Here is a 12,094-nt window from a genome sequence, read left to right on the forward strand (position 1 = left end):
CTACAGGTGAGAAAGTCTCATCGTAGTCAACACCTTGAATTTGTCGGAAACCCTTTGCGACAAGTCGAGCTTTATAGACAGTAATATTACCATCAGCATCTGTTTTTCTCTTGAAGATCCATTTATTTTCGACAGCCTTTCGGCTATCAGGTAAGTCTACCAAAGCCCATACTTTGTTATCATACATGGATCCCATTTCGGATTTCATGGCTTCTTGCCATTTGTTGGAATCTGGGCTCATCATCGCTTCTTCATACGTCGCAGGGTCCTCATCATTGTTATCCACAATCATGACATTTAGACAAGGATCATACCAATCAGGAGTGGTACGTTCCCTTGTCGATCTGCGAGGTTCGATGGTTTCCTCGTTCGAAGTTTCATGATCATTATCATTAGCTTCCTCTGTTGCCGGTGTATGCGGTAATCGGTACAACTTCCGATCTTGCGCTACTCTCGATCAACGAGTATAGATTCATCAATCTCATCGAGTTCTACTTTTCTTCCAGTCACTTCTTTAGTGAGAAATTCTTTCTCAAGAAAGGTTCCGTTCTTAGCAACAAAGATTTTGCCTTCGGATCTGTGATAGAAAGTGTACCCTATAGTTTTCTTAGGGTATCCTATTAAGACGCATTTCTCCGCTTTGGGTTCTAGCTTGTCCGGTTGTAACTTCTTTACATAGGCTTCGCAACCCCAAACTTTCAGGAACGACAGCTTAGGTTTCTTATTAAACCATAATTCATACGGTGTCGTTTCTACGGATTTTGATGGTGCTCTATTTAAAGTGAATGCGGCTGTCTCTAATGCATAACTCCAAAATGATAATGGCAAATCAGTAAGAGACATCATAGAACGAACCATATCTAAGAGAGTTCGATTACGACGTTCGGACACACCGTTACGTTGAGGTGTTCCCGGCGGTGTCAATTGTGAAAGTATTCCGCATTTCTTTAAATGCATGCCAAACTCATAACTCAGATATTCACCTCCACGATCAGATCGTAGAAATTTAATCTTCTTGTTACGTTGATTTTCTACTTCACTTTGAAATTCCTTAAACTTCTCGAAAGTTTCGGATTTATGTTTCATGAAATAGATATACCCATATCTACTCAGATGATCTGTGAAGGTTAGAACATAACGATAACCACCGCGCGATGCTACGCTCATTGGTCCGCATACATCGGTATGTATGATTTCCAATAAGTCAGTAGCTCGCTCCATCATACCAGAAAATGGAGTCTTAGTCATTTTACCCATTAGACATGCTTCGCATCTATCAAGTGACTCAAAGTCAAGTGATTCAAGTAATCCATCAGTATGGAGTTTCTTCATGCGTTTCACTCCAATATGACCAAGACGACGATTACCACATATAAGTAGAATTATCATTCAATTTAATTCGCTTAGCATCAATGTTATGTATATGCGTATCACTACTATCGAGATCTAACAGAAATAAGCCATTCTTTTGTGGTGCTCGACCATAAAAGATATTATTCATAAAAATAGAACAACCATTATTCTCAGACTTGAATGAATAACCGTTTTGCATTAAACAAGATCCAGATATAATGTTCATGCTCAACGCAGGTACATAATAGCAATTATTTAGGCTTAAAACTAATCCCGAAGATAGATGTAGAGGAAGTGTGCCGACTGCGATCACATTGACCTTGGATCCGTTTCCAACGCGCATCGTCACTTCATCTTTCAGCAGTTGTCGTTTATTCTTTAGTTCCTGTTTCGAGTTACAAATATGAGCAACAGCTGAACCGGTATCAAATACCCGTGTACTAGAACGAGAACCGGTGAAATGAACATCTATAACATGTATATCAGATATACCTTCTTTCTTCTTCTTGACAAGGCCGCTCTTCAGATCAGCCAGATACTTGGAGCAATTACGCTTCCAGTGTCCCTTTTCCTTGCAGTAATAGCACTCAGCATCAGGCTTAGGGCCGTTCTTAGGTTTCACAGGAGGTGTGGCAGCTTTCTTGCCACCCTTCTTGAATTTTCCCTTAGACTTGCCCTGTTTCTTGAAACTGGTGGTCTTGTTGACCATCAACACTTGGTGCTCTTTCTTGATCTCAATCTCAGCAGCTTTTAGCATGCCAAAGAGTTCAGGTAACTCCTTGTTCATGTTCTGCATATTGTAGTTCATCACGAAGTTCTTGTAACTTGGTGGCGGTGATTGAAGGACACGATTAATCCCAGTCTGTTAGGAATCACTATTCCCAAGTCATCGAGTTTCTTCGCATGCCCGGTCATGGCGAGCATGTGCTTACTAACGGAGCTGCCTTCTTCCATCATGCGGTGAAGAATTGTTTCGATGCTTCATAGCATTCCACGGCCGCATGAGTCTCAAAAATAGCTTTCAGCTCTTTCATCAACTCATGAGGATCGTGGTGCTCAAAACGTTTTTGAAGATCGGATTCCAGACTGCATAGGATGGCACACTGAACTTGAGAGTACCGTATTTTCCGAGTCTCGTAAACAGCTTTTACTTCATCGGTTTCAGTTTACTGCGGGAGGGTCACCTAGCGGTGCATCAAGCACATATTGCAGATTTCCGCCGAGAGGAAGATCCTCACATGACGGAACCAGTCGGTGAAGTTGCTACCGTTGCTCTTAAGTTTCTCTTTCTCTAGGAACTGATTAAAATTGATTGGGGACGCCATCTCTACAACATATATTTGCAAAAGTTTAGACTAAGTTTATGACAGATTGAGTTCAAATTTTAATTCAACATAATTAAAAATCTAAGTGAACTCCCACTCAAAACAATATCCCTCGCATTGTCTTAGTGATCACACGAACCAAATCCACCGCACCTAAACCCGATCATCACGAGAAAAGGTGTGATTTCAATGGCGAACACTCAAAGTGTTCATCATATCAACCATATGATTCATGCTCTACCTTTCGGTATCACGTGTTCCGAGACCATGTCTGTACATGCTAGGCTCGTCAAGGCCACCTTAGTATCCGCATGTGCAAAACTGTCTTGCACCCGTTGTATGTACTTATTGAATCTATCACACCCGATCATCACGAGATGTTTCGAAACGACAAGACTTGGTAACGGTGCTACTAAGGATGAACACTTTATTATCTTGAGATTTTAGTGAGGGATCATCTTATAATGCTACCGTCGCGATCTAAGCAAAATAAGATGCATAAAAGGATTAACATCACATGCAGTTCATATGTGATATGATATGGCCCTTTTGTCTTTGCGCCTTTGATCTTCATCTCCAAAGCACGGACATGATCTCCATCATCTTCGGGCATGATGTCCATCATCGTCGGCGTAGCGTCAAGGTCAATGGCGCCGTCTTCATGATTGTCCTCCATGTAGCAACTATTACAACTACTTTGAAATACTACTCAACATGAAATTTAAAGACAACCATAAGGCTCCTTCCGGTTGCCACAATACAATAATGATCATCTCATACATATTCATCATCACATTATGGCCATATCACATCACCAAACCCTGCAAAAACAAGTTAGACGTCTCTAATTTGGTTTTCATATTTTACGTGGTTTAGGGTTTTCGAGAGAGATCTAATCTACCTACGAACATGAACCACAACGTTGATACTAATGTTTTCAATAGAAGAGTAAATTGAATCTTCACTATAGTAGGAGAGACAGACACCCGCAAAGCCTCTTATGCAATACAAGTTGCATGTCGAACGAGGAACAAGTCTCATGAACGCGGTCATGTAAAGTTAGTCCGAGCCGCTTCATCCCACTATGCCACAAAGATGCAAAGTACTCAAACTAAAGATAACAAGAGCATCAACGCCCACAAAACCATTGTGTTCTACTCGTGCAACCATCTATGCATAGACACGGCTCTGATACCACTGTAGGATAATGTTGCATAGAAAACAAAAAATTTCCTACCGCGAACACGCAATCCAAGCCAAGATGCAATCTAGAAGACGGTAGCAACGAGGGGTTTATCGAGTCTCACCCTTGAAGAGATTCCAAAGCCTACAAGAGGAGGCTCTTGTTGCTGCGGTAGACGTTCACTTGCCGCTTGCAAAAGCGCGTAGAAGATCTTGATCACGATCGGTTTCGGCGCCACGAACGGGCAGCACCTCCGTACTCGGTCACACGTTCGGTTGTTGATGAAGATGACGTCCACCTCCCGTTCCAGCGGGCAGCGGAAGTAGTAGCTCCTCTTGAATCCGACAGCACGACGGCATGGTGTCGGTGGCGGTGGAGAACTCCGGCGGAGCTTCGCTAAAGCTACACGGGAGATATGGAGGAGAGGGGGCGGCTAGGGTTTGGGAGGGGGTGGCCGGCCACTTCAAGGGGGGCGGCTAGCTTGTGGTCTTGGGGTGGTCGGCCCCCTCCCTTGGCCCCTCATTATATAGGTGGATCCCCAAGAGTTGGTCTCCAAGTCTTCGAATAAGACCCGAACCAAAAACCTTCCATATGGAGGGGAAACCTAGCCAAGCTAGGACTCCCACTAGAGGTGGGAGTTCCACCTCCCATATGGGGGGGTGGCCGGCCCCCTAAGGGGGAGTCCACTTGGGACTCCTCCCCCACTAGGGTTGGCCGGCCATGGAGGTGGAGTCCCATGTGGACTCCACCTTCCTTGGTGGTTTCTTCCGGACTTTTCTAGAACCTTCTAGAACTTTCCATAGAACCTTCCGCGACATTTTAATTCACATAAAATGACATCCTATATATGAATCTTATTCTCCGGACCATTCCGGAACTCCTCATGATGTCCGGGATCTTATCCGGGACTCCGAACAAATATTCGAACTCCATTCCATATTCAAGTTCTACCATTTCAACATCCAACTTTAAGTGTGTCACCCTACGGTTCGTGAACTATGCGGACATGGTTGAGTACTCACTCCGACCAATAACCAATAGCGGGATCTGGAGATCCATAATGGCTCCCACATATTCAACGATGACTTTTAGTGATCGAATGAACCATTCACATACAATACCAATTCCCTTTGTCACGCGATATTTTACTTGTCCGAGGTTTGATCTTCGGTATCACTCTATACCTTGTTCAACCTCGTCTCCTGACAAGTACTCTTTACTCGTACCGAGGTATGTGGTCTCTTATGAACTCATTCATATGCTTGCAAGACATTAGACGACATTCCACCGAGAGGGCCCAGAGTATATCTATCCGTCATCGGGATGGACAAATCCCACTGTTGATCCATATGCCTCAACTCATACTTTCCGGATACTTAATCCCACCTTTATAGCCACCCATTTACGCAGTGGTGTTTGGTGTAATCAAAGTACCTTTCCGGTATAAGTGATTTACATGATCTCATGGTCATAAGGACTAGGTAACTATGTATCGAAAGCTTATAGCAAATAACTTAATGACGAGATCTTATGCTACGCTTAATTGGGTGTGTCCATTACATCATTCATATAATGATATAACCTTGTTATTAATAACATCCAATGTTCATGATTATGAAACTAATCATCCATTAATCAACAAGCTAGTTTAAGAGGCATACTAGGGACTTCTTGTTGTCTACATATCACACATGTACTAATGTTTCGGTTAATACAATTATAGCATGATATATAAACATTTATCATAAACATAAAGATATAAATAATAACCACTTTATTATTGCCTCTAGGGCATATCTCCTTCATTTTGGGCAGCCAATTTTGGCAACAAACAAATACATTTCCCCGTTGCCAATGATTCAAACATAGAAACAAGCAATCAAAGTTAACCACTCCAAAATGTATAGCCCAGTACTAGCGGATTCCTCCCAGGCCTCATTGGCCACATGCAATTTTTTTTAACCTTGAACCTTTTGGCCATCATTACCAATGGGATATCTTTTGTACCACCCTGTACTACTAGCATTTGATGAAGTATTATTCCATTTAAACATTTACAATTTTATGGATATGCAAAACCGAAGTCTTGCTGACCGCACATCTCTTCACATCTGTACATAAAATTTTAATTTGAACTTGTAAAACATTGGCTCTTCCATAACTACAAAACAAGTTCTACGCAATTGCCATCTTGGGCCCCAGTCCAGTTGAGTGAGTCCAGCGCAGATTAGATGAGAATTTAAAGGATGCCAATGTATCCGTTCCTTAGCTTGAACATATTTGTAGGCCGGTATGAGTGCCACGTGATTGGGAGTTTGGGACTGAGATGCCATCGTATCCATGCTAACACACCTAGGGTAAAAACTCATGGGTGCGAGTGATGAGAGTTAACCTCGGAAATATCCATGGATATGGACTTAGGGTTTTAGGGAAAGAGGCGCAGACAAACAAGGTAGTCCAATAATGTATTGATTGTAAGGCAAAGTTGATGTAATACTAGAATAGATCTAGTAGGGTTATAACAATGATTTGATATCTCCTCCCGCTGGATCCTCCTAGCATTTAAATAAGAGGCAAGGTCTTAGAGTCGAGTTCGGACCGGTTTACAAGTAATTGTACACGGCTATATTTATGTCGGCTTCTTTGATGGGCCTTTCCTTATTCGACACACTTTAGTTCATGTGCTTCAGATGCTTCTAGTCTTCTGGCTTCATGGCTTCTTTCCGAATACGTACCAGTGATACCGAAGTCACATGCCCAATAAGGTATACCTATGTCAGCGACAACAAGTACCAACTTAACGTGGACATGCGACAAATTAGTTGCAGTAGGTGGCAAAGTGGCTTCTTTACATATATTTTTGATAGATAGCATGGGGTACAACTTAACCCTGGTTACCATGCTAAACAATGAAATCATCAAGCACCTCACAATTTAATGGAATTTGGATTATTCTCTTCACATCCAATGAGTTAAATATAGATCTGGCTTGCTTTAGTCCCTATCATCAATCTACTTTGTGACAAGCAAAAGGAAAAATATTCCCAGGAAGCCAGTAAGGAAACGTGCCAACATGTTGGGACCGACCTAAAGATCTTGTAAAAAAATACAAGATTTCTTCCAAAGAATATCTCAATTTGTTGGCTGGATGTAAAAATCTTTCTAGCCTTGACTATCGTTGCATTTAGCGAGCTTGAAAAACAAACTATCTTCAGGATTCTCAAAACAAGGCAAATTAAGGGAGAATGCCATCTTTGCCTAGATACCGTGTCAATCAGGCTGTTGACTTTTGTTAAGGAAGCTACTCCCCTTCGTGTGATAACCTTGCGGTCTAGACTGCTAGGTAACCATAGATCATTCCAGGTACCACGCGATGATGCTTTGCCAAGTAAAATAGGAACCCGCCCTGGTTCCTCTTTTTAGAAGAGGCCTTTTAGAATGTCACCATTTGTCCAATATTTGTCCTAAGCACTGTCGCACAAAGAGTTGGTTCAGTTACCATCTCCAAACTCACATGATAACATAGCAATACTAAACGAATGTAAATCCCCGAAGCCCATTCCTTCTCCACTTTTCGGAAAACAAAGTTTTAAACAAGCATATTAATGCATACTTTTTTCCTTGATCATCGTCGCCCCACCATAATTAGGATATAGCATCGGTAATATTCTTGCACACTGACTTTGGCGGTTTGAAAACGGACATGTAATATACTCTTGAGCAATATTTATTTACCACCAATGGATAACATGTTTTCCTTCCATATATTAATCCTCTCAATTATTCTCTCATAGAAATGCAAGAAACAATCGGTACTATCCGCTCACACTAAAGCAGGGACTTCCAAATAAATCATTTGACTAAGCTTCATTGTTTATGTTCAAGATATCAAACATGGCTACCCTTGTACCAATGTTTGTGTTGGGACTAGAGAAGATACTTGTCCATACTAACGAGTTGTCCCTTCATGCAAGAAAGTACTTCCTCCATTCCGAACTATAACATTTTCTGGATATTTCAATGCGGACTATATATGAACTAAAATAAGTAAACAAACACATTGAAATGTGTCTAAATAATTTTAAATGGGCTGATACTTGACAAACACACTGGAATACGTACGGGAAAATATGGAAAAGGAGTTTCCATGTATAATACTACCTCTGTTCTTACAAAGATATCGCAAGTGTATCTAAGTTTAGATGTATATACACTCTTTCATGTATAGATACATTTAAATTCAGACAAATCTCTGACGTCCTTTTATGGATGCCTATTGTGGCCTTGTGGGAATAAAAGTTTCTGCCAATTGTCTCATTCACCTGATTATACTACTGTACTTAGGGTGTGTTTGGATTGTGCCTACAACAACCCTACCAAAATTGGTTAGCCAATTTTTTGGCGTGGGATTCTGCCGCCGACAGGTTGCCAAATTTTTGGCTAGAATCAATGAAGGAAACTACAAGTAGTCCAAAGGCAGCCAAAAAATTGGTAATGAGCCAAACAGGTGGAAAGATATTTGGCATGACCAATTTTTTTGGTAGGGTGAGTTGGGGCCACAAACCAAACAGGCCCTTAGTATTTAAGAGAACCCTGCTCATGTAAACACAAAACAGAATCCTGTTGTGCAAAGAGGGAGCAACAGGCGGGCCTATCTGCTTGTCACATCCGGCCCATGATCTTTCTTCAAACCCTAGCAAGTGTCCGCTCCGGCCGACACTATAAAAGCCATCAGCGCCCAGATCGGCCATTCCCCCGTTTCACTGGTCGGCCGGACTGAGCCACCGCCTACTCTACTCACATCCGTCGCCGTCGCCGGGCGCCATGGGCTTGAACGACATCCTCGAGCAATTGTACGACTGCCTCCCGGAATCCCCCTTCTCTTCCGACGCCTCTCTCTCCGCCTCCACCTCCAACGACGGCGGGGCGGAAGACCGCATGAGCGCCCTCCCCGACGACCTCCTTCGCAATGTGGTCTCGCGCCTCACCGTCAAGGACGCCGCCCGTACCGCCGCGCTCTCCTCCCGCTGGAACGGCCTCTGGACCTCCACCCCGCTCGTCCTCGAAGACCGCTACCTCCTCACCCAGCCCTCGTCGGGCGACCGGAGCGCCCTTCCCGCCGCCGTGTCTCGCGTCCTCGCCTCCCACCCGGGCCCCTTCCGCTGGGTCAGTCTCTCCCGCAGCTTCATGGTCAACCAGGAGGAAGCGCTCGCCGACTGGCTCCGCCTCTTCGCCGACAAGGGCGTGGAGACCCTCGTGCTCGTCAACCGCCCCTGGCCCCTCGGCGTGGCCCTGCCGGAGTCCATCCTCCGCTGCTCCTCGCTGCGTCGCCTCTACCTCGGGGTCTGGCTCTTCCCGGACACTTCTCGCACCACCGCTCCCCCACGCGGCCCCGGCGTCTTCCCCCGCCTCCAGGAGCTGGGCATCTGCCACATCATGATGCGGGAGCGCGACATCGAGTACCTGCTCGCCTGCAGCCCTGAGCTCAAGATCTTCGCGCTCATCCTCGGCTACGGCTTCCCCGAGCGCGTCCCAATAACTAGCAACAGCCTCCGCTGCCTGCTGCTCTGGTTCACCATTGTGGAGGAGCTCGACATCGTGGCAGCCCCATTACTGCAGCGCCTCATCCTCTTCTGGCTTCACAGGGGGCGCACCACCAGGGTCAAGATCGGATATGCTCCTAAGCTCACCGTGCTAGGCTACTTGGATACGGCGAACCACGTGCTTCAGATCGGCAACACCACCATCAAGGTCTCAGCTCGATTTCTGTCCTCTATCTTACTATTTCCAAACTGGCTAGAACAGGATGCTTGTGATGTGCTGGTCCAGTATCTCGTCTATAATCCAATCACTAGTTATACCGCACGTTGTCTCTTTTGGTTTTGCAGGCTGGGGTAACAAATGTGATCCCAAATGCTGTGGTTCCAAGTGTGAAGGTGCTAGCTTTGAATGTGGATTTCAGAGTAGCCGAGGAAGTGAAGACATTGCTCACTTTCTTGAGATGCTTTCCCCAAGTGGAGACGCTGCACATTAAGGTCGTGAATTTGTGACAACCCAACTAATTTGGGTTATCAAGAGCACAATTTTCTTGGCCACACGTAACAATAGCTTTCACTGAATCTAGAGCGCTTGCTTTGATTGTTTTGCAGTCCCACAATGACGATGAGAACCAAGATGAGGAGCAGGACTACGAGGACACTGGTGGCAAGCTTACTTCCACCTTCTGGCAGGAGGTTGGTCCGATCGAGTGTGTGGAGTCGCGAGTGAAGAAGGTGGTGCTTGATCAGTTCAGCATGGGGGACAACGAGATTGAATTCCTCATGCTTTGCAAACTGAGAGCAAAGGTGATGCACAAGGTGGTGCTGGTGCTGCCAGTCGAGTTAAGTCCGGAGGTGCTGACTGAAAACATTTGGAAACTGTTGCCCCTGGGTGCCGCAAATTGTGCCAGTGGGAGTTGCGAGTTCGCATTGCATACTCGTCCAAGATTTACTTGTGACTACCGCGGAGCGTCTGATCTTTCTCTGAGTGACCCATTTCCGGAAGGCATTGTGCTGAACTGCTGATAGATCGCGAGCGGTCATTGCGCCGTTGATCATGTTGGAGTTTGTCGGAAGAACTTGCTAGTTGCTAGGAGTGCTATGCAGAAGACCTGCATGACCTGTTTATGTTCGTTGTTACGCATTCTGTGCGATATCCGTGGCTACTTTTTTTTTTTGGCATGTTGCTAGGATTGTCTGGCATGTTGCCATGTTGCCATCTAAACTATGGCCTGACTTTGTTCATGCTGCAGTCACGCGCCATTTATCTATGCTTGCTTGATTCTAGGGAGTAAAAGAAGAGTACTACATTCATCAGTATCTAGAGACAACATTTATCTGTGTCTGCATGATTCTGCTAGGGACTAAAACACTAGTACCATTAGAGAACATGAGTAATATTATTTTTGCTTACCATCTCTGGATATTATTGTGCTTGAACTTACTGTAGGTACATACAAAAAACAACTTGACTCTAGGTACATGCATTAACTTTGTCATGATACAATTTTAACATAACTACTATATTAAAGAGCAACAAACTTCTTTTTTCTCAGAATTTTGAGACCTCCTCTGAATTACTGTGGTGGTTCTTCTGTGTGCAGTTCTGTGTTGCATAGCAATTTCGGCTAAAGTATTTCTTTGATGGTTGGCTGTCCTGGTATATCACTTGGGTGGCTGTAGCTGAGAGATAGGTTGAGCGGTGGTGGGACATCCTGGTTTTGTGGGAATTAGTTAAAGCGGTCTCGCATATTTTGACGGACAATCCAGACAGCTCATCACCATCTTCCTTCTCCTAAATCCCCCACCATATCTTCCATGCCCCAATGAAATCTCCACGCGCGTGACCCTCGGCATCCTAGAGGTCCACAGTCCTGCAATTTCTAGGATTTGAGTGGAGGTCGCCGCCGATGAGTTGTCTGGCCATGCTCATCTCCGACCTGGCCGCGCCTCCGCTCCATGCTCGAGTTTCCCCTCGATAGAGCAACTCAGCCTTCCGACGAACGGCCGCCACCATGAGAAAGCAGGGGAGATGTAGGAGCCGGGAGCATCCCAGCGACACCAAGATGTCAGCGGCGGAGCGGCCAATCGCCACCAGTGGCGGATATGCATCTCCACCGGCCTCTCCCGCCCCCACATGATCTCCTCCCTACTCGATCCCCCTGCCCGAGCTCTCATCGGCCGAGCCCTCCTGGCCGCGAGCTCCTCTCTCCGAGCTGCCCACGGACGCGGCGGCGGCTGTGCTGGATGCGCGCGAGGGCGGCGGCGAGGAGCGCGCCGGAGACACTAGCAGGACGTACTGCACGAACTCAGCGTCCAACGACGAAGCATACCGCGGAGGCAGAAGACCGAGCGCCGGTCGTTGTAGGGCTCCCGTGAGAGATCCCAGCCGGTGCAGAGCATCTCCACCCAGGCGTTGGGCAGTGAGGTTGTGCAATTGGAAGATCTGCATAAGGTAGCTAAGCTCTTCCCATTTATTACTTGAAATCTTAGATCAAGTTTCTGATGAACTTTTACCTTAATTTTGCAAATTCACATCAACAGTCCTTGATAGTAAAAAGTTGTGGTCAGTTCCTTCATTCAAATCAGGTGTAATTTTTTCAGGTTGTGGTCTTCATCCTGATTGATGGCAAATTCGAGACATTATTATATAGCCAAAGATCACAGCGGCATGTACTATACCATGTTCAGGTTTG

General features: G+C 45.2%; 1 protein-coding gene across 1 annotated transcript; it reads left to right on the top strand.

The window, feature by feature from the left end:
- The first annotated feature begins 8,611 nt into the window (after window positions 1-8,611).
- On the top strand, window positions 8,612-10,729 carry LOC127321566 (putative F-box protein At1g67390). Its single transcript, XM_051350590.2, has 3 exons — window positions 8,612-9,612; window positions 9,750-9,896; window positions 10,011-10,729. Exons 1-3 carry the CDS (start codon window positions 8,686-8,688, stop codon window positions 10,422-10,424), a joined length of 1,488 nt encoding a protein of 495 aa, XP_051206550.1. The 5' UTR covers window positions 8,612-8,685; the 3' UTR covers window positions 10,425-10,729.
- The last annotated feature ends 1,365 nt before the right edge of the window (window positions 10,730-12,094 follow it).

Source organism: Lolium perenne, chromosome 6 (assembly GCF_019359855.2).
Source record: "Lolium perenne isolate Kyuss_39 chromosome 6, Kyuss_2.0, whole genome shotgun sequence".
NCBI classification, from domain to species: domain Eukaryota; kingdom Viridiplantae; phylum Streptophyta; class Magnoliopsida; order Poales; family Poaceae; genus Lolium; species Lolium perenne.

Bases quoted from the DNA above. Each gene is read 5' to 3' on its own strand.
- LOC127321566 (XM_051350590.2), top strand. From the start codon at position 8,686: ATGGGCTTGAACGACATCCTCGAGCAATTGTACGACTGCCTCCCGGAA. The intron at 9,613-9,749 runs GTCTCAGCTCGA...TTGGTTTTGCAG, and splicing joins TCGGCAACACCACCATCAAG to GCTGGGGTAACAAATGTGAT. The intron at 9,897-10,010 runs GTCGTGAATTTG...ATTGTTTTGCAG, and splicing joins TGGAGACGCTGCACATTAAG to TCCCACAATGACGATGAGAA.